General features: G+C 34.9%; 1 protein-coding gene across 1 annotated transcript in view; it reads right to left on the bottom strand.

Moving 5' to 3' along the window:
- LOC121727980 (transcription factor Sox-21-like) overlaps positions 1 to 22,468 on the bottom strand; it is a 51,754-nt gene extending 29,286 nt beyond the window's left edge. The window contains exons 1-2 of the mRNA XM_042116068.1: positions 22,209 to 22,468; positions 2,890 to 3,143 (exon numbers count right to left, since the gene is read on the bottom strand). Of these exons, the coding sequence (XP_041972002.1) occupies positions 2,890 to 3,143; positions 22,209 to 22,213 (259 nt within the window). The 5' untranslated portion in view covers positions 22,214 to 22,468. The remainder of the gene's footprint in view (positions 1 to 2,889; positions 3,144 to 22,208) is intronic.
- Between the last annotated feature and the right edge of the window lie 943 nt (positions 22,469 to 23,411).

Genomic DNA, 23,411 nt, shown 5'->3' with positions numbered 1-23,411 from the left:
CATCATGGGTTGCCAATATCAAGTGATTGCGTTTTGTTTTTAGACAAAATATTTTATTTAAGCACCCTAATAATTCTCATCGAAATATCAATAGTACGGAAAGGAATTATGGGTTCATAATTTTACTAACCCTAACTTTCCTCCAAGCAGCTCAAAGTTACTTAAAAGAAGAATTTTTCAGATTTCAGGCATCAGCTCTTTAGCGTTTGAAAAAGTAATTTCTGCTAACAAACGTCCCCATTGAATACCAAAAAGACATTGTATGCATAAAACATGCGCTGTTTGAACAGGACAATACAGACGATGTCGCCCCAGCTCCGTTTGTCAAACAAACACAATACCTTCAACTACAGTTGGATAGCTCAGCTAAAGTGCAAGAACGAATGGTCTCGAGGAAATTAATTATTGAATGAGAACATAAAATGTAAAGTCAGAGGATTACGAAATTAATTAAAATGGACATCAATTGGCCCTCATCCCTATATATATTTTATAGCCACAGTATGTTAAAATTTGCTTATACAGGTTATACGTAAGTAGATTATTTATTATTTATTCAACCCTTCCTATAGTAAATAAGATGCGGCATGATACCTGCCATGTTTTGTAAAGATATCCTATAAAAATCCATAAGAAGATTTTGCGCAATTTGTATTAGCATTTTAAACTTGTTCAAATACTGAAATTAAAATATTCAGAATGTGGAAAATGGAAGACGTATTTTTCTTATTAACAAGGAACCAGTGTAGAAAATTAAAAAGTATTTAAATATACCCAGTGCTTCCCCGCTGAATGTAATTATTGAGCGAATGGATGGCAAGGTATCTACGAAACCGCACCGCACAAGAATAGGTAGTGTTAAAAAACGAGGGAAAAATAGAAAATGGCGTTTCCTCTCGCCGTCACCGACAGAATGGCGGGCGGGGTTCGTTTTATTTTTCCATACTCTTCCGTTCGTGTCTCCCCTTTTCTGAACATTTTTAAAATCTCTGTTAGACTGGATTTTGCTTACTTTTGGTCGTTGATTAATTCGGTGGCCGGTCTCCTGCTGCGAAGCCTGCGCCGGTTGATTGCGCGCTACCTTTTTTTACGGTGAGCGATTTTTTTATCGTTACATATTTCGTGAGCCTTTGTCAACTGCATTAGTCGATTATATCGCTCCGGAGGTGTTTTGTTATTAATATATCTTAATTTATTACTCGAATTTCGATAACATTTATTAGCATCATAAACATTTAATTTTGAGACAGACAGATCTTAATTTTATTGCACCATTTCCTTTGAATACTGATTAGTTTTAAATCACCCTAACCAGTCTTGTAACTTGTGCTATGAAGATAATAATATACACACGGTGCTGCTCGCCAGTTCTATTATGCTTGAACTTGGCTTGACACGCTACCGCGTGTCTAGATTTTACCAAGCTTAAAAATGAGAAGTTCTAAAATCTTAGTAGATCCATAGATAATAATAATACCCCCCACACCGGTTTCGATGACGGTGGCCGGTTTCATTGAAACCAAGCCAGGTACGCAGGAGTAATTTTATCGTGCCCAAGTGTATGCGCAGTTATACACAAGAGCACTCTCTATTCCTTTACTTTCATAACCCAGTGGGACGGAAGACCGACACGACTGGCGAGAGATCAGGCGCAGGACCGACTTTTTACATGCCCATCAGACGCATGGATCATCTTACTTATCAGACAATTAGGTGATCAGCTACATTGTCCTAACCAAACTTGGAAAAAACATGTTTTCAACGCGGGAATCGAACCCACGACCTCCGAGTCAAGAGCCACGCTCTTAACCACTGGACCACGGAGGAGATCCATAGATACTGGTATTATGACTGAGTGATGATTACCGAATATTTTGCGAATTAGTTGGACATAAATTATAGACTTTTATGTAGGGTTAAATGAAACCTCACCTTAGAATTAGGTATGTAAGCAGATACTACCTCTATACTATAGTGAATGTTTCACAGTGAACTGAGTTGGTCCCATCAAATATTGTTAAAATTGTTAAATTAATCAATTCAATGATTAAGGGCCTATTTCACCACTTCCTGCTAAGTGACGAATAGGCTATCCACCAATTAACTTTACAGATCAAGTATGGAGAATCTGTCAAAAAAGTTGTGAATAGCCTATTCGGCACTTTATCAGAAAGTGGTGAAACAGGCCCTTATACTCGTTTATATTGTAGAATACAGACAGGTTCTATCCACTATAAACTTGTCGGAATACAGGTAGCCAACTAACAAAATACAATTTTTATGCATCCGCTTATAAATTGGCATTGACAAAGTTCATAAACAATTATTATATCAAGAACGGCGAATAATAATTCTGGCTGTAATAAAGAGCCAAAAGGAAATCGATTATAAAAATAAATTGAAATAGAAAGCTCGGATCAATCAACTCAGGCTTTGTTGCCATAACACAGTACAAACTAGTTTCGTTCAGTAATTAAAATTAATAAATAGATATGGATCTAGTAGCGAGCTAATTAAAGATTAGTTCTGGAAGCCAAACGGAAGACTATTGTCAATTTCATAGTCTGTTCAATTTTATATCAAGTCGTAATCGACATGATAAATGGGTTCCTGGCTGGTTTTTAAGGCTGCAGTCATTCAATTATTTATTTTAATTATTTGGATCAAAATACTCGGCAAAATATTATTGGAACGAAGTTCCTTATCGCGCGTTGCGAAAGGGGACTAGACGGAAAAAGTTGTAACGACATGAGTACTTACATGACACAAAAGTGTACTTTATACATAATATATTACCATGAATATCAAGGTTCATATTCTGTAAATATTTTACTTCTATATCTTCTGTCTTGGATCATACTGTGACAGGCTATCATAAATGTTACTTACCTAATCTCTTAGATATTTCTGAATTGTGCATTTTGGGGTTATCCTGCGCTATTTTTCTCCTCTGCAGTCTGGACCACACCATGAAGGCATTCATGGGTCGTTTGATGTGCTCCTCTGGGGATTTCTTCTGGCTTTGGCCGTTCATGGCCGAGATGGCGCCCATGGTACCGATGCCCATGGCCGACATGTGGCTCATGGGGAAGTGACCCATTGCGCTGCCGTAGCTGGACCGCTCGCACATGGCACCAGCGGCACTGGAACAGAGTTGCAACATGATAAAAATGTATAGAATATAGTAGCTCTTTTGTTAACGGGCTAGTTAAGTTGTGACATAATATTATGATGTTCAGAAAATAGTGCCTACTATATAATTTGGTTTTGGTGAATAATAAAATTAAAAAAAAAGACGGGTTGCACTGCGGGAGTGCCGGCAGAAGTAAAAACTTGATTATTAACGTTGTGCATTATTTTTTTAACCCATTTTTTTATGAAAATCGATTTAAAAAAATCATTTTTTTAAATTAATCGAAGCCCTTATAATCGATTAAATTTTTAACCCATTTTTTATGAAAATCGATTTAAAAAAATCGATTTTTTTAATTAATCGAAACCCTTACAATCGATTAAAAAATATCGACAATCGAAAAAAAACAATCGATTGTTCGATTAATCGATTTCGATGTTACAACACTACTCTCCAACCGTCTTACGGTTTTTCGATCAGCACGAGAATCTGACGCAAGTTTCATAGTTTTTACCCATCCCACGAAAAGTGCTCAACGCCGCTAAAGAAGTTTTCACTTCAACAATAACCCCAGATTCAAAAATGTCAAGTATCGTAAGTCAAATTTTTCAGCTCTGAGCGGACTGATGAGGATGAACTCAACTAACGGCCGTTCCCAATATTTGATCTATCTCTGGTTTTGCCCTACTAGAGATAGGAATAGCTCACATTAGACATTAGAGACATATATTTTATGTCAATTGTGAGCTATTCCTATCTCTAGTAGGGCAAAACCAGAGATAGATCAAATATTGGGAATGGCCGTAAGAACACGTTACACGCTCGATAATGTCAGCTTTAAACAAAAAGACTAGATCAAAATCGGTCCATCCGTTTGAATGCTACGATGCCAGACACACACACAGACAGACAGACAAACATACCCCTCTTTTTGTCGGTGTTTAAGGGTGATAAAAAGAGTTGAATGAGATATACATATTTTATACATCTGTATACATATTACATCGAGATGTTTCAGATGACAATAATTATGCTCAATTTATGAACTATGAAGAAAAACCTATGTACAAAAATGCAATCCATTATAGATACGTTTCGACTTTTTTTTGTCTTAATGCAAAGTAAAGCTTATGATAGTGGCTACGCTACGGCTACGGCTACAATAGTGATGTAATTGAACGTCAAGTATTTAAACGCGCTATAAATACAACATCAAAGTAGTCGATTTTTTTTCAGTTTTTGTTTACGATTAGCCTAAAACGACTTGGAACGGTGTACACACTACAGAACAGTTTGATGTGGGAGAGCCATGCTTCGGCATGAATGGGCCGACTCGATCGGAGAAATACCACGGGCTCTCAGAAAACCGGCGTGAAACAGTGCTTGCGCTGTGTTTCGCCGAGTGAGTGAGTTTACCGGAGGCCAAATCCCCTACCCTATATATAATTACTTCTCTACCCCATATATATAATTACTTACTTCAATTAATAAGGATAATTGAAGTAATATTATTTCAATTAGCCTTGGTGCGAAAAATCTAAATAGTAAAATAACAAAAAAAGGATATGGACGAACAGTCCATAGACGGCCCCAATTATATAATAATAAAAAAAATCCCTACCCTTTTCCCTTCCCTACCCTCTCCTATTTCCTTTCCTACCCTCCCCTATTCCCTTCCCTACCCTGCCCTATTACCTTATTCCCTCTTAAAAGGCCAGCAAAGCACCTGCAGCTCTTCTGATGCTGCGAGTGTCCATGGGCGACGGAAGTTGCTTTCCATCAGGTGACCCGTTTGCTCGCTTGCCCCCTTATTTCATAAAAAAAAAACAACGTAAAAACGTGTAACATCCAATACATTATGTATCATGTCACGTTGGCAACGATTAAAAAGATTAACACATCCCCCATCCCGTACGCCCTTACAGAAACACGTGCTCTCACAATCGCGACTTTTAATATAACACCAACAATTACTGTGATCATAATACTGGAAAATATTAATATCATACAAGAGGGTACTTTACAAATTGGCCGCCTACGACACGTACAGTCCGCTGAATATATTGTCGCAAAATTAATGATGTGCTCTGTATTGCCCTGCATGGACGTACTTTCATAATTAAAAGTTTAATATTATCCTTGTCAGATAAGTTCTCGAGTCCTGTCTTTTTAGAGTTCCGTACCAAAAGGGTAAAAACGGGACCCTGTTACTAAGACTTCGATGTCCTGATGAGTCTGTCTGTTCGTCTGTATGTCCGTCTGTCTGTATCCAGGCTGTATCTCAAAAACCGCAATAGCTAGATTTCTGACATTTTCACTGATTGTGTATGTTTGTCGCCGCTATAACAACAAATACTAAAAAAAATAATTAAATATTTAAGGGAGCCTATTTTTTTTGCTCTTAATCAATAATGGCAATAAGTAGGCACTTGAAATGTTCATAAAATACTCAGTTCAAATTATAATTTAATAATACATAATAAAAATTTAATTAAATAAATAATTAATATCATACAAAAACACTTTTTTTACCTATTTTTGCTCTATAATGATACGGAACCCTTCGTGCGCGAGTACGACTCGCACTTGGCCGTATTGGATGAAAACACATTTTTTCTATTTAAAATTCTTATTACCTTGTTCTTATTTGATTAAAATATGTATACGAGTGTACTTTTCTCGAATCCCTTTTTAATGACTTGCCTACTAAGAGTTTTTTCGGAAATAAACTCGAATCAAAAACGTTTTAAACGACACATTTGCATTGGCAGATAAAGTAGATGGATAGATTATAAGATGAACAGTACATATATCTCAATGAAGATGAAGAAACTTGCAGTCCTTTGATGGTCCCTAAATATGGATTGTTCTATTTATAGGACAATGTTATCCAATGGTTAAGTTATATAAATTATAATATATCTATTGACCTTAGTAATTATATTATCTTCTATCTTTAAACGAGCAATTCTTGAATGCATATACAAGGTGTAACAAAAATAAGTGATAATACTTTAGGGTGTGTATGTGTTCCTTATAGAGAGTTTATTGTGAAAGTAGCAGCGCTGAAAGACCAAAAATTTTTTTCACTTTTGTATGGGGAAACTCGTGACGCTCAAGCCCTTGCCCATACAAAAGTGAAAAAAATTTTTCGTCTTTCAGCGCTGCTACTTTCACAGTGAACTCTCTACAAGGAACACGTACACACCCTAAAGTATTATCACTTATTTTTGTTACACCCTGTATATATATATATATATATATATATACTAGATGTCCCGCGCGGCTTCGCCCGCGTAAATTAGAAATTTTACAGAATCCGTAGGTACATTTTCCCATAAAAAATATTTCCCCCGTTTTTCCCACATTTTCCTGAGTTTCTTCTGTCGTATTAGTCTTAGAGTAATAATATAATATAACCTTCTCGATAAATGATGAGTCTTACTCGATAAATGATCTATCTAACACTGAGATAAGTTTTTAAATCGGACCTGTAGTTTCTGAGATTGACGCGTTCAAGCAAACATACTCTTCAGGTTTATAATATTAGGTAGATATAGATTTTTTTTAATTATCGCTTGACAAACTCGAGTCTCGATCTAAAAGACTATGAAATAGTATTATATGGTAGTGATGATGATGATGATGATGATGAAGAATGTAATTTGCATAGTAGCATATGCTTTCTGTTCTTAAAACAACGCCGAAACACCCAAACTTGTATCTATAAAGAATCAGGAATTCTCTCAGCACCTTCCGAACCACGGTATACCAGGTATATCTCGGTGCAAAATCTTACTTGTTGGTAGCATATGCTTAGAATACTTCTCACGAAACCGAAGTCACCATATGTTTCCCTATAAGTTTTGAGGAGTTCCCTCGATTACTTATGGATCCTTCATCAGATCACCACTTTTCTGAATATAATACCAAATTGGGATGATACCCTATATACCAAAAGAAAAATTTTGAAAATCGGTTAACAAACGGCGGAGTAATCGTTGAATATAAGAAAACGAACATAACACCTCCCCCATTTTGAAAGTCGGTTAAAATTGTAGCCTATGTGTTATTTATTTAATATTTTAATCAGCACATGAATTGAATAACAAAAATTTTTTCAAATTAATCGTAGCACCATCTGTCAGGACAAACTAAAATTGAAATAGAATAATATTGAATGCGATGATAGCGCCGTCCGCCGGATCTAATGTAAAACATTCCAAAATCAACAACTCCTTATAAATAAGAAATTAATTGAAAAAAACATTTTCCAGTAGACCAAACTGTAAATCTAAACCATTCTCGAATCTCCACGAACACACACAAAAAATTTCATCAAAATTGGTCCAGTCGTTTAGGAGGAGTTCAGTCACATACACACGCACACAAGAAATATATATATTAAGATATATATATATATATATATATATATATATATATATATATATATATATATATATATATATATATATATATATATATATATATATATATATATCGGAATCGGCTCCAACGATTCGCTCGGTCATCCAGGTACTAACTATTAACCTATCAATATACAAAAATGGTTTGGGTTCCGTTTTAGGGTTCTGTAATCAACATGTCCTCGTTGACTACGGAACCCTAACCAGCTGATTTTTTAATCAGGTCAAAAAATTGTTCTAGGGAACCTGTACTAAAACGTTTTAATTAATTATTTAAATTTTCTTTTCTCTGAAATTTAGTGGTATTTGTTATAACACGACCTTGCCTTTAGTTTTGAATGAAATATAGTTAAAGCCTATAATTGGATTAATATTAAAATTTAAAACATTGGAAACAATAAAATGCAAAAATTGATTAAGTAAGTAATTATATTATTTAATTCCTTAAATTTTATTATTTGTAATTAATATCGTCATAAAAATTCTACACATTTTATTGCAACAATGGCACTATTGGTATGCAAGTTATTTTGTAATAGTCAATTTATTTGAGTTACTCGCTTTTACCTACGGCTTCGCTCTCCTTTTATTTTTCTTTATTTTAATTATAAGTTTTGTAATCTAGAATCAATGGCTGATTAAATAATAAATCATTTGGTACAAAAATAAAAACATGCATTGCGATTTTCAAAATTTTGTGATCGGTACTTATAAGTACATATATTTTTTAAGATTATGAATAATATTTGTTTATTATTCGTAGGATTATTCATACATTTGCAAATCGCAAAATTGTTTCTTTATTTAAGATAGGTTTTTGCTGTTAGTCAATAGCTATATCCACACTATGCGCTTTCGTCTTCAATTTTCGTCGACATTTGACGAACAGAAAAAGGCACAGTGTGGACAAAGCTAATCAAAAATTTGCGGTACCACGGAACCCTATATTGCGTGTGGCCCGACACGCACTTGGCCAGTTTTTAGAAATATTAATACAATTAGATGACGCCCGCTACTTCGTTTATCGTGACTTGTAAGGGAAAGGTACATTTTTCTTTGGTTTTGGAAAGGTCGCTTTGGAGAATCATATTATGAATCGTAATATGATTCATCTTTTTAAAATCGCAAAATGCAAGTCTGCTTGCAATTCATATCTACTAATTCGTACTAATTTGACATTTGTCAGTTTGACAGTTTTGACAATTCATTTGCTGAACTGATTGAGAGGAATTGCTAAATGTGACCATTTCAGCCCCGCAGGACTCAAAGTATATAATACCTACATCAAATTTCAGCGAAATCGGTTCAGCGATTTAGGCGTGAAGAGATAACAGACAGCAAACACATTCGCATTTATAATATTAGTATGGATTAGTTTAGAAAGTTTTGACCAAACTATAGATACGACAGATATACGCTTCAAATAATTTTTATTTTCCCCCTTTTTTAAGCGACGCATCCCTACTTCCCTCACAACACTCACCCCTAGGGATTAGGAACTAATTTGGCTTCAAAATAATTTATAGAAGCCAGCTTTAATTATATTATGTTTGATAACTTTAACGACTTTACATTGTTTTTTTTTTTAAATAACCTTTATAGTCTGTCAAGAAAGTGAAGAAATTAAAAAGTGGCAACATCGTAGTGTCATCCCTTTTTTCTTAGATTGATTTGAAAGGGATGACACTACGATGTTGCCACTTTTTAATTTCTTCACTTTCTTGACAGACTGTCCTCATATAATTTTTGGATAAGCTCTTGTTCATGAATCATGATTACCTATAACGTATTCAAAATATTGAATGGCTATTAGCTATGTCCACACTATGCGCTTTCGTCTTCAATTTTCGTCATCTTCTTTCATTCAACTTTCGTTTTGGCGCATTCAATAATTGAATGCGTCAACGAACGCAATGCCAACATTGTCATTTTTGTTTTATTTGGATACGGTCAGAGGGCATGCGTCGCGGGCGTGCCTCACGTTCGCTATAACGCATGCTTTTGACGAACAGAAAAAGGCACAGTGTGGACAAAGCTTGGTCAATGACAAGACATTTATAACGTGTTTTACACTACTAACAACATCATCTCAGTTACGTTCAAAGGAATTTGAACGAAAAGTATCCTTTATACTTCGCCGAATACATTTTTTTAGTTGATCGACTATTACTCAATAACTTATGAATTTTTCTTAGCCGTGATAGTTTTCCTTTTAAATTCAGCATATTTCCTACTTTCACGAATTTTTTCACATTTCTAGAAGTAACCCTTTAGCTGGTAGAAGGGAGGGACACTGGACTCTAACGATTTTTTCCATATGAAGCCATTTCTGGCTCTTCAGATTAAACATTTTTTTCTGCCTTTAATATAATGAGAATGGATTATATATTTTCACTCCTATATCAACTACTTCTCTGTGGATCGAAACGTATATTTTTGCTGATGGATAAATGTCATCTGCGAATGTAATTTCACTTTTTAGCGGCGCAGGCGCATGAAACAGTCGAAGTAAAATTTTATGAGACTTTGACGATGTATAATATTGAAAAAAAGATATTAGTGTGTTAAAAAATCTGATTATAATGTTCAAACGTTCTTTTTACTTTCTGTAATATTTGTTTTACTACAGATTTGGTTTTTCTGCTATTTTTTCAGAATTTTCCGCGGGAGCCACTTCTGGCTTCGTATGCATTCACCGATCTTACTTGCGCGCTTTTATGATACCAATAGGTTCACAAAAACTATCCGTGGTGATGATTTCATTAGTGATAAGTTAGGATCTGACTCGAATTAGGATAAATTACCGTTTTCTAACTTTCTCTAATTCAAATACAATAAAAGTATGGTTATTGTGGCGATATCTGGATGTCCAACTATCACTACAATTCTGCATCGCACTATCGAAGTTTTCTAAATGTGTCGGATAATATATTCTTACATAATTAATAATTTCGGTCTGACCAAAAAAACACCCTTGACAAGTCGGAAGGTCTTCTTTTGCGGCCTCCGCCATATGATCACATTAGTAACCCTCGACAAAAATACTCCTACTTCATCAAAATTAATAATTATGTTTCGCTCGCATAGAAAATGTGAAAATTGTTACGTTTTCTTATGCCTAAACGAGAAAAGAAACTACTTTAATGATTTTTACAAAGCTAAATTCTGTACTTGTTATGCATACGAAGCCATTAATGGCTTTTCAAATTATTTTCTAAAATAAGTTACTAAAAAATTTTTTTTCTTAATTACCCCTTATGAAGCAATATTAACCAGCAAAACATTTTTTCTCTTCATTCTATCATAATTCATGCAATAAAGGGTTAAAACTTCATATTTGACAGATGGATCCCTTAAAAAACCTATCCAACGACACCCCACCCCACAAGGTGGGGTAGGCGCGAAAAAAAAATTCATCCCCGCTTGATGTGTAGGGAGGTCCCATAAAAAAAAATTAAGATTTTATATACCATTTTGTCGGCACCATTAATATGTGCATTCATACCGAATTACAGCTTTGTAGGTCCTATAGTCTCTGAGTAAGACAGACAGACGGACAGACAGACGGACAGACGGACGGACAGACAGACGGACAGACAGACGGACAGACAGACAGTCGGACAGACAGACGGACAGACAGACGGACAGACAGACGTACAGACAGACGGACAGACAGACGGACAGACAGACGGACAGACAGATGGACGGACGGACAGACAGACAGACGAACAGACAGACGGACAGACGGACGGACAGACCGAAACTATAAGGGTTCCTTCTTGACTACGGAACCCTAAAAATTCGTATTTTTTTTTATTTAAAATGTTTACTATATAATTGTAACATAAATCATAATATATGTAATTTTAATTTTACATTTTATTTTGATTGGTGTACCAGATACCTATTAGTGTAACAATCGGAATTAAATCTGGTAGTCATAACCTTTGAGGTCATAACTTTAAATGCGGTAAAAATACAAAAATAAACAGGGCTTAAAATTCAAATTAGGCAAGATAAACAAAGGAGGGATTCAATTATGAAGGATTGTTGTGCCGCGTCTTTGTGAATCGTATTCGACTCCCTGTATTTTCTGTTCCCGGAATAGTATATTTGGGTCAAAAAGGTTCCGAGGAATATGTCAATATTAGTCACCTACCAGAATCATCCATTTTGATGGATGAATGTTAAAAATGTGAGAGGGTTGTATGAGTATAAAAAGTATTTTAGACGCGCGTTTAAATCATAATGTTATAAATTTTATGTAGATACTTTCGGTTGTTCCAAAAAACCGATTACGTTGCCTCGTTGAAAATACAAATACTTGTAATCTCATAAGACGAGTCTAATAAGACATAATATATTTAGATAAGACTACTACAAAATTAACAAATGATGAAAAAATGCTTCATTGGAGGAAGTGTGTACTACAGTTTATTAAATATAATAAAGATTATATAAAGAATAGACAATAATTATAGTAAAAGGTGTGACAATAATTATAGGAAAGGTTAGTACCTGTGCCTATAATAATTATTGTCTATTTATTAGTTTAAGCAAAGTAAAAACAGTCAAAATTTTCCAGACATACTAAGTGCAGTCATCCTTTTGGCCCTTTCTATGAAACGTTTTGATAGAACCATCATTAGCATACTCATTACCATGCATACTATACAAAACTTAAACTATAGACTTATTTAAAGAGTGTATTAAGCTATGTTACTATTTTCTAAGTTCCAGTTGGCTAGCCACCCCATGTTCGTAGTATTGTTGTGTCGGCACGTCTACAAAACAAAATTATTCTGTTTTTTTATAATACGTCATTAGTACTTTTAATAGTACCTTCCTCTATTTCTTACGTTATTAGGTTTATCACAGTTTTTCAAAACTGTTAATTCAATTTGTTTCTCAATTTTAATACTGACTAATTTTAAGCCTTAGGAAAATAACAAAGGATTTTAATTTGATGATGCGTAGGTGCATACTGCGTAATATACTTAGTGTACAGAATCATTCAATTACTACGTACCCTATAGTTGAAATTTCAAATCTACGCAGGTGATGTAAAAATTCGGTCTACAAGAATCTCATGGGATTAGAAATCAAAATTATTTATTCTTTATTGTTTTTAGAAACTTTCCTAATGGAGTGGACTGTTTCACAACACCCAAATCATATTTTGCCTGTTCCGATTTTCTCGGGGAGGAATGCTGTCTACTTACTTCTTTATTTCGTTCGTTCCAAGACAAACTCAGCTTGTAACTCGAGCTGACTATAAGAGATTTTGTGTTGTTGAAGTGAAGAAAATTAGTAGTGTAATACGAGTAGACTCATACTCATAAGACAAGTGAAATCGTTACTGAGCAAGGAGCGAAGCGCTAAACGTCTGCGCAAACGCAGTCATGATCGCTTGTTTACTGTCGGCGAGTTGAAACGCGGCAGATTGTTTTAGCCACTTAGCTAACGTACCGTAAGTGGTAAAATATTTCCAAGTACTTGAAATATTTCAAATCTTGTTTCTCCTGTCTCATCCAGAGAATAGAGATACTGTTTGTTACCTCATCAATCATCATGCGTAACACTGCTATTATAAAAAGATTCGATTGAAAATGCTGCGAAAATATAATATAATGAGCACCAAGAAAGAATTATATAATATTATGATAGTTTGTATTGCAGCAAAATTTACGGTGCTACCGTGTCTATTATTATATTAGTTACTTTGCATAGTTACATGTATATATATTGTATAACGACGACGTTATCATTCTGTCTACTCTGACGACGTTGTTGAAGCTCACAATTAGCGAGACGTTAGCGAAAGACCTAGATAACTAACATTTTATAACATAAGGACAATAATATATATTTTTTTCTTATAATTTAAACAAACCTTTTAAGTTGTAATTTATCTACTTCATTATCTGGCTAATATATTTGGCTAGAAATTAAAAAAAAATCCGGCCCTAAAGTCTGCATTTATGCAAAAAACGCCAATTTTTTAACTGTTACTTCCCTGGTTCATCCACTCACGTCTTTTTTTAAGCTAACTATGTATAGGAAAAAGTTGCTAAATCTTTCTCCCCACACAAAGTATATTTGCACATTATTAGCACAAATTAATTAAGTTTTAGAATTTAAGAGAAAAAGTTTAGGCAATCAAATCCCAGTCTTATAAGACCTTTAAGAGGCCGTCGGCACCACAAAGCTGGGCACAGTAAACGTGTAAAAGTATAAAGGGCACTTTTAGGGCGGCAATAAACGGGCAATTGCCTTCATTAGTTAATGTTTCATCTCCTAATTGGTTGTAAAGCGAGCTAACGTCTACTATGTTGATATTCCAAATTCAATTCCAGTGAGTGACCGTGGCCAAGTGAAGTAAGGCGTTAATAAGCTATGTCCACACTATGCGCTTTCGTCTTCAATTTTCGTCATCTTCTTTCATTCAACTTTCGTTTTGGCGCATTCAATAATTGAATGCATCCACTAATTCAACGCCAACATTGTCATTTTTGTTTTTTGGATACGGTTAGAGAGCATGCGTCGCGGACATGCCTCACGTTCGCTGTTGACTGCGCTATAACGCAATTGACGAACAGAAAAAGACACAGCCAAAGAGTGTAGTTTTGTGCGTTTTTTGGAATCAACTTTCATTGGATTTGGTGGAAAAAGTTGGTGCTCAGAAAGGTTTAAAACAAGTTGTGAGGATAATATGCGGTATGCGAATGGCTTAAATTTTGTAAAGACTTGTTAGCCTGCTAACCATACTACTCCTGTTTGGGACTGTATTCGCCCATAGGTTTCTCCGCTGGCTCGGATCGGACTCGAAGATTCCAAGGCTATACCGGTATATCTTGCTGAGCGGGGGCGTATATAATATACGAGTCGTTACCTGGCTCAAGGCAATGCCATATAGAAAGCTCCTCTGAGGTACCCAACCGCGGCAATGCCGTATAGAAGCCCCCTCCGGGGTACCCGAGGTCCGAAATATCACAAATTATGCTACCTTGATATCAAGGTAGCAGGGTAACTTCAACCAGTATCAAGATAGCATAAGCTAAGAAGATAAATAAAAACACCTGGTCGGTTCAATCTATTTTGTTGCTGGTTCTACAACAGTGCATGAGTGCTTTCCCAATCAGCAACAAATTCTGTGAACTCTTGATAGCAAATGAAACGGGGAACCATAGGCGTGAAAATTAAAAATATTTTTTGAAGTGAAAACTTCTTTAGCGGCGTGTAGCACTTTTGTGGGATGGGTAAAAACTGTGAAACTCGCGTCAGATTCTCGTCCTGATCGAAAAACCGTAAGACGGTTGGAGAGTAGCATTGTAACATCGAAATCGATTAATCGAACAATCGATTGTTTTTTTTCGAGTGTCGATATTTTTTAATCGATTGTAAGGGTTACGATTAATTAAAAAAAACGATTATTTAAAAATCGGTTTTCATAAAAAATGGGTTAAAAATTTAATCGACTGTAAGGGTTTCGATTAATAAAAAAAAATGTTTTTTTTTAAATCGATTTTCATAAAAAATGGGTTAAAAATTTTTGTAAGGGTTTCGATTAATTAAAAAAATCGATTTTTTAAAAATCGATTTTCATAAAAAATGGGTTAAAAAAAATAATGCACAACGTTAATAATCAAGTTTTTTTATTTCCGATACTCTTTACATATGTATTATAATATATACTAGAGATCGCCCAATGATCGAAATTCGACCTTAGTTTCAACGACATAGGACTACTACCTATATTTTGTAAAAAATAAAAAAAATATTGATTTTATCATTTTTTTTTCAACTCTTGTCTCTGGGACTTAGCTGATCTCAGACTGGCCGTGTAAGCATTGTCTAATAGTATCTAAGATTTAATAAAAAAAAACTTTAATCCATTTTCAATTTGTCAACTTATTGTCAACAGACTTCAACCATAAATAAAAGAGTATAGGCTTGTCACTCAAAAATCTGTCATTTTTCCTAGTAGTACTGTCGTAGTGTGTGTAACGTTTTATTTGCTAAAAATATATATACGATAAAAGCATCATTTTAAAATAATATAAGCTCGATGCACTCCTTTACCATATAAACTATAACTGTGCGAAATTTCATGCACCTACGTTTCCCCATTTTTAGTAAAAAGGGTTACAAAGTTTTTCTCTCACTTATTAATATTATGACATTATATATAGCAATAAATTAGATATGCTATCTTGAAACTGGTTTTACGTGGAAACAAGAATTGTCTGATTTTGTTGTTGACCACTAGAGTACTCGCATAGTAAAAGGAGAAGAAGTAAGTTATCTTCATACAAAGGCACCGCGCGCGGCTTGTATGTGTGCGCTATAGTGTCAAAGCGTCGCGGCAGGATGCACACTTAATAAAATCTCAGGGTGGATTCGCGGTGTACCAGTCTAGTCGGGGCCACTGCACGAGGTTCTATAAGGGTTTCGTTTTTTTCCATTTCGCTACGGAACCCTAAAAAGTAGCCAGTAGCCGATTCCAGACCCAATATGCATATTATATAATTTAAAGAAATAATTTAAATGCGAGTCGGACTCGCGCACGAAGGGTTCCGTACCGGTATAAAGCGAAAGTAGACAAAAAATTGTGTTTTTTGTATGGGAGCCCCCCTTAAATATTTACTTTATTTTAATTTTATTATTAATTATTAAAGTACAAATATAATTAAGGATTTTTTGAAAATTTCAAGTGCCTGGCTGTTACCATTATTGATTACGAGCTAAAAAGGCCAAAAAAATCACGTTTCTTGTATGGGAGCCCCCCTTCTATATTAACTTTATTTTATTTTTAGTATTTGTTGTTATAGCGGCAATAGATATACATAATCTGTGAAAATTTCAGAATTCTAGCTATAGCCGTTCTTGAGTTACAGCCTGGAGACAGACAGACAAACAGTCGGACAGACAACGAAGTCATAGTAATAGGGTCCCGTTTTTACCCTTTAGGTACGGAACCCTAAAAAATCAGAGTACCTAGGATACCTAACATTGTGCCACGAGAATTTTATATTTATAAGATATTGTTTCTGTACGACAGTTTAATTACTACCTTTATAAATGTCGTAAATCGTTTAGCAGGTGCACTCTCTATTATGTAATAAATTAAATTAATGCTAATTAATTAATTCAAACGATAGCCTACCGCTCGTAATTAATTAATATTTGACAATTGAAGGACATATTTTTAATTTTAGAATAATAATGTGAATATATTATTATAATTAAACGATTTACAACAATAATAATTAATAATACAATACAGAATAATTTCAAAACAACACAATAGGGACAATACAGCCCGTGTGTTTATTTCATTATTATCTTTATTTAATTAATTGTATGCTGACAAATTGCACGTGTGGATTAAGTACATATAATATATAGCCATTATTTGCATATTATAAAAAAATGTGATAAGCAGCCAGCATAATATAATAATACTAGCTGTCCCGGTGAACTTCGTGTCACTTTAAAACCTTCCCTGGACTTCTACGAATATTTTAAGACTAAAATTAGCCCAATCGGTTCCGCCGTTTTCGAGTTTTAGCGTTACTAACACAATTGAAAATCCATTTTTATATATATAATATATAGATGTACTAGCTGTCCCGGCAAACGTTTTGCCATATAAAGTATTTCGCCCGTATTATTTTATTGAAGTGACATAATAAGTATGACACCATGGCAACGTCCATCGCTATCCCGTCTCACAAGCAATGGTCGCCGTCAGTCTCGAGTTGTAATAATTTTAAATTTACTTTTATTTATTCAACAAATGCACTTATCAATATAAAAAGTACCCAGTAGCCGATTCTCAGACCCACTGAATATACATATAAAATTTGGTTAAAATCAGTAAAGCCGTTTCGGAGGAGTACGCTATCTAACATTGTGACACAAGAATTTTATATATTAGAGAAGATAATTTGACTCGACCGAGTCGTAATAATAGAAAAAAATTGGTTTAGGGTCAGATACACCAATCTAAAGGCTCTAGAGGTCTGTTCTTTGATTTTCGTTCTATTGTAGCATTTCTGCATGAAAACATCAGCTCAACAAAAAAAAAAAATGCTAACTTAGTTTCAACATTCATTACAACATTTAAATTGTATTATGTTTTCTTTCAAATCTCACAAGTAATGTGTAGGTACGCTCGCGCGCTCTGGAGTTAAGGTTGACTTTGTTAACTTGAACTTTCGCTTCGAACTTGAATCATTCATTTTGTAAATACATACTTAATATGTATTTACAAAATCGCTATGACAAGTACCAATAATAAGGACATAACGTGATGATATAATATGGTGTTGTGGGGACATATTGTATCCATATACAACCATGTGACATTGGTGACCCTGACATGGTGATGTGGTGATGATGATGATGTAATTTGCTTTCAGTTCTTAAAACAGCGCCAAAACCCCCAAATTTGTATCTATAATGAATTTAGAGTTCTTTTGGTATCTTAAGAACCATAGTATACCTTGGTGCAAAATCTTACTTTTTGGTAGCATATGTTTCAATAATATGTTTCCATACAAATTTTGAGGAGTTCCTTCGATTACTCATGGATCCCATCATCAGGTCACCACTTTTGTGAACATGGTACCAAATTGGAGTGAACCCTAATGTGAACCCAAAATTTTGAAATTACTATAATGAAAATTGAAGACGTAAGTGCATGAAAACGATAGCTAATAATTTGAAAATTAACTTTAAATTGAGACTTTTGGGCCGGGAAAGTAATCTAAAATCAAAAAAGTATAGGTATCTTATGCATAACCAGATATATTGAAGTTAGTTAGTAAGTTACTAGATTTGTTCAAATTATAAGAGAGAAAAATCGGCTAAGTGCGAGTTGAACTCGCGCACGAAGGGTTCCGTACCACAATAGAGCAAAAAAAGACTGAAAATTGTGTTTTTTTGTACGCATCTCCGCGGGGGGAGGGGGGGGGGGATATACCAGGTAACAGGTACCTATATATTTTTTATATTAGACAATTCAGGAGATATTCCTACAAAGTTAAAGTAATTCGAGATGAACACGGTGAGACGTAAGTGATCAAGTGGATAACTAATACTTTATAAGATAAGGGCAATTACTCGTTTTTAGGGTTTCGAGATAATTCATTTAGAAATTAATCATCTGGTTGGCGGAAAATAAAAAAAAAAGGTCACCAGAATCACTATGCTTATTAAAAAAGGTAATTTCAAGCAGAAATACACCAAAACAAAATGATATTAAAAAAAAAGGTCGCCGGTAGGAAAATACTAGCCTAACCTGACCTAACCTTTCGGTTCGTGGTTTAAACCTTCTTTTTTTTTAAGTCTTTTGGTCGCTTTTTTAACGCCTTTAACCTAACCTACAGAGTGTTTTGTGACGGTCGCCGGCTGCTGCCGCAGCACGCCCGCTTCGCTCGCTCGGCTCCCTCTATGTTGTGGTCTATGTTCTAACCTAACCTACTTTTGGACTTTCTGGATTGTGTTTGTTTTTGTTTTGGCCCCCTTCTGTTTTGTGCCGGTCGCCAGCTGCTGCCGCAGCACGCTCGCTTCGCTCGCTCGGCTCCCTCTGTGTTGTGGTCTACGTTCTAACCTAACCTACTTTTGGACTTTCTGAATTGTGTTTGTTTTTGTTTTGGCGGGGGGCTGCGCGCTCCGGGCCCCCCTTTTCTTTTGTGACGGTCGCCGGCTGCTGCCGCAGTACGCTCGCTGCGCTCGCTCGGCTCCTACTGTGTTGTGGTCTAAGTTCTAACCTAACCTAATTTGGACTTTTTGGATTGTGTTTATTTTTGTTTTAGCGGGGGGCTGCGCCCCCTGAGCCCCCCTTTTATTTTGTAATGGTCGCCGGCTGCTGGCGCAGCATTCAGAGCGCAGCTCCCTCTGTGTTGTGGTCTAAGTTGTAACCTAACCTAACCTACTTTTGGACTTTCTGGATTATGTTTCTTTCAGTTTTAGCGGGGGGCTGCGCCCCCAACCCAGCCGCCCCCCAGCCCGGTACTACGGAACCCTATGTTGCGCGTGGGGTGTGGTGGTATTCTTTTGAATAAACGTAATGATATGTTTTTCCTACGTATCCTACGAATAATAAAATCTATAAGTAGTTTTTATTATTCGTAGTACGTATATAATATTATCTAATTTATGTAAAAGGCAGCCGAAGTTCCTTAGGTTTAGTATAATAATAATAATAATAATATCTATGGACGCTTCACACCACGTCAGTCTGGCCCCGTGCTAAGTACCTAAAGGACTTGTGTTACAGGTACCAGACAACGGAAATATATTTAATACTTTTATACTATACATATATTTAAGATTTTTATTATATGATACACATATTTAATACGCATCCATGACCCAGGAACTTTAAAAACTTTTTGTTCCGTCGGCGGGATTCGAACCCGCGACCACCGGCTTGAGCTACCGACAGCCCACCCACTGAGCCACAGAGGTCGTTTAGTGGTGGAGGAAAGTCAAATTGCCCGGCATACGGTCAACTGATGGGGAACTTAAACAAGGATTAAAAATTATGATCATTGGTGACTTTTTGGAGATAGTGGATCCTGTAGGTTCACCTACAGATCCAATATCTCCAAATCTATATCTGGCAGGTCAACTACACCACCTAAAGTCAAAATAATAAGGGAAGAAGAAATGCAACTATATCAATTTAGTCAAATCATAAAGTTTTAGGTAAGACGATATATTAAGTTCATTTTGTCACTGATAAATTTCGGTACTTGTAATAATTGTAAAATACTATGTACTTACTAGGTGAAGTCCGGGCAAAACGAATAGCCCAGGGAAAATGAATACTCTGCAATATTCCAAAATTACGCGTACGAACATGTCAAAATGAATACGGGCAAAGAGAATATGGTATCCCCTTTGCCCAGTAGTATGTGATTTACGTGGTAGACATTTTGATTATGAGTTTCCGTTTATTTTACACAAGCTTTTATTAGTTAATACATAATATACAATTAACTTAATTTAGTATTAACTAGATTGTATTTATAAAAATAATAATTATCATTTATGTTTCAGGTGGTTTATAAATATAAAAGAAAAACTAATCAAGCAAAAAAAAATGGAGTGAGGACGCCATGATGCTTGCAATAGCTGACTGCAATGCAATGCGAAAATACATATCTAAAATAATGAAATACACATGCAACTTTACACATGCAATTTTTGTGCAGGCAATTAAATTCAATTCAATGGGCAACCACTAATTGATTATTGGATTTAGTGTAATTCCTGTAAGCAATGGTGTCACGAAAATGTACGGCTTTTGAAGGAATGGATATATTTATTTGCGAACATTGCACTGCTAACTGATTAGTATATGATTGGTATAATTTCTCATTAAACTTTTTTTTATTGTTGTCTCTTTTTACGGTAATTGTTCCTTAATTAGCCATGTGTTCACTTTGCCCTATGGTCCTCTCCACTTTACCCGGTGGGTTGGGCAAAGCGGATCGTGATACTAATTGTAATATTGTAGATAATTATTTGCTAATTGTAATATTATAAGCAAAGTATTGATGTTACACTCCTTTTGTTAATTATATTTAAAATTTTAAATTAAAACAGTCTCGCTTTTATTTCTATGTCTTTAGATTTTTTTCCATGGGCTGTCAAAGGTTAAGGTGTCCACTTTGTCCGGACTTCCCCGAATAGCCATGTTGTCAATGTATATATTAATTAGCAGTCATCTGTTTGAATCTGCCATTTGGTTGAATGAACTGCGAATTCATTGAATAAAACCTTTTAATGTTCGGTGTTCCTACAGTTAAAGAATTGACGAGTTGACCTTTAGTTTATACGTTAAACGTTACAATCAACGACTTGACGAGTTTTATCATTAAATTAAATGGTTTCATTAAATAAATGGGCTAGTCATTCAATCAAATAGCAGATTCAACCAAATGACTGCGACATAATTTTAAGTCATGATCCTAACAAACAACCTGCAACAACCTGTACCTACCTTTGAAAGTACCAAACAGTTAATTATAATCATTACTCATTTTAACAGGTGCACAGCAAGTTAGGGTGAATCTGATTGTCATTGATGATACAAGCACAGAATATATATTAGTAGTAATACAAGTAGAATTATTAAATCAATAGACAAGTTAAAATGTATTACTATCATCAAATAATGTCACTAAAACGTATTCATAGGTTATTTTGTTATTAATTATTTTTGAGGCGAAATAAATGCTATGTTTAATGTTTATTTCAGTAATTCCTAATTTAACATACAAATATCAACATTTGAGGTTATGTCAATAAAATGCAACAGACCTATTAATCTTCATCTGGATTATTTACACCTTGGTTTTATTTGCAATTAAACTGTTAATTCAAGAAAGCTTCAAGCAAATAATAAGTTTACTAATATAGTCTGTTACATACTTACCTGATAAATCATAATAGTTAAGTAGATAACAAACGACTGTCAAGTAGTAAATAAGTCAAAATAAATATTATGTAATATGACGAACTTTATGATTTATTGACAAAAGCGATTTAATAAACTTTAGAAGAAATAGTCAGCAAATCAAAATCAGATAAATAACAAAGTAAAACATAGCATAATATTATTTTTTATTTACCTCATAAAGTGACCGCTGGCACGTTGATGTAATTCTAGATCCACGATTATGTTTTCAACCTCTTAAATCGAACCACCGTCCGTCACAATACACGATAGCACTGTTCCAAAAAATTACCTACCGGTACATTGTCGTTCGACAAATCGAGTGTAAATCGATTAATGAATATTATCAATATATCGCGAATCCGTACGGGCGCTGTGTGTCCGCTGTTCGTCACAATGGCGACAATCGACAATCGTGCGGCGCGACTGCGGCGAAGGCGCTCCCGACAAATCGAGTGATAAACTGACGCGATCCAACCAATGGGAGGGCGCCGATACGCCCACGACACCGCTTGCGCCGCTCTCATTGGCCAAGCAGCTGCCATTGCCTTACGGATGTTATTATGCAGAAGAGTCCGACTGTTCGAAATTCTAAATAAGAATTTAAGCGCTTACCAGCCGAGTCACAATGCAAATTGGTTGCGCGCTGCTCGCCATGCTCCTCTGTTGTACTTTCGTTTTGTTTATTGTCATAAATAATACGGCAATCATACCTGATAGGTGATAGGCTGATAGCTTATGAAAATATTGTTCGACTGCCTCGACTCTCGCATGACTGTGACACTCACCTTGGTCAAACTATGAATAATGTACATGATAAGAAAAATACAAATAAAATTTGTTCTTATCGTACCTATATATTAGAGGAAAGCTATTAATTTTTCTACTAGATAAGGTTAACCAAAATAACCCAATAAAGAAGAAAAATGTTGATTCTCAAATTAGTAAAATAATACATTTTGGCAATTATAGAGTCTAGACAAATCGTTCAAAATAACTTGAAAAAAATACTAAAACTGTAGACGTCCTATTAAAATCGTTAACGTGTAATATAAGAAACAATAATATTTATTATTAAAGAAATTTAACTAAGTAGATAAATCAACATCCCAAAGGATAAATAAGCCATTTCATGATAAGGACATAAACACGACTGACAATTAAGAATATAAGTAATGGATAAATTATAATTTAGCTTATTGCTAGAAAAGATAAACTTTAGAAATGACTATTATTTTTCATTAAGTAAGTATTGCATCTGCTGCATATCATTTCTCAAGTACTTACCTATTTTCATCCAGATTCAGTTTTATTATCAACTTTTTTTCGCTTGGTCTTCTAATTTCAACCATTTGAGAAAGCACTTAAATCTGGATCT

This window comes from Aricia agestis, chromosome 1, assembly GCF_905147365.1.
Source record: "Aricia agestis chromosome 1, ilAriAges1.1, whole genome shotgun sequence".
NCBI lineage: Eukaryota > Metazoa > Arthropoda > Insecta > Lepidoptera > Lycaenidae > Aricia > Aricia agestis.
This window is presented reverse-complemented; position numbering and strand designations above follow the sequence as displayed.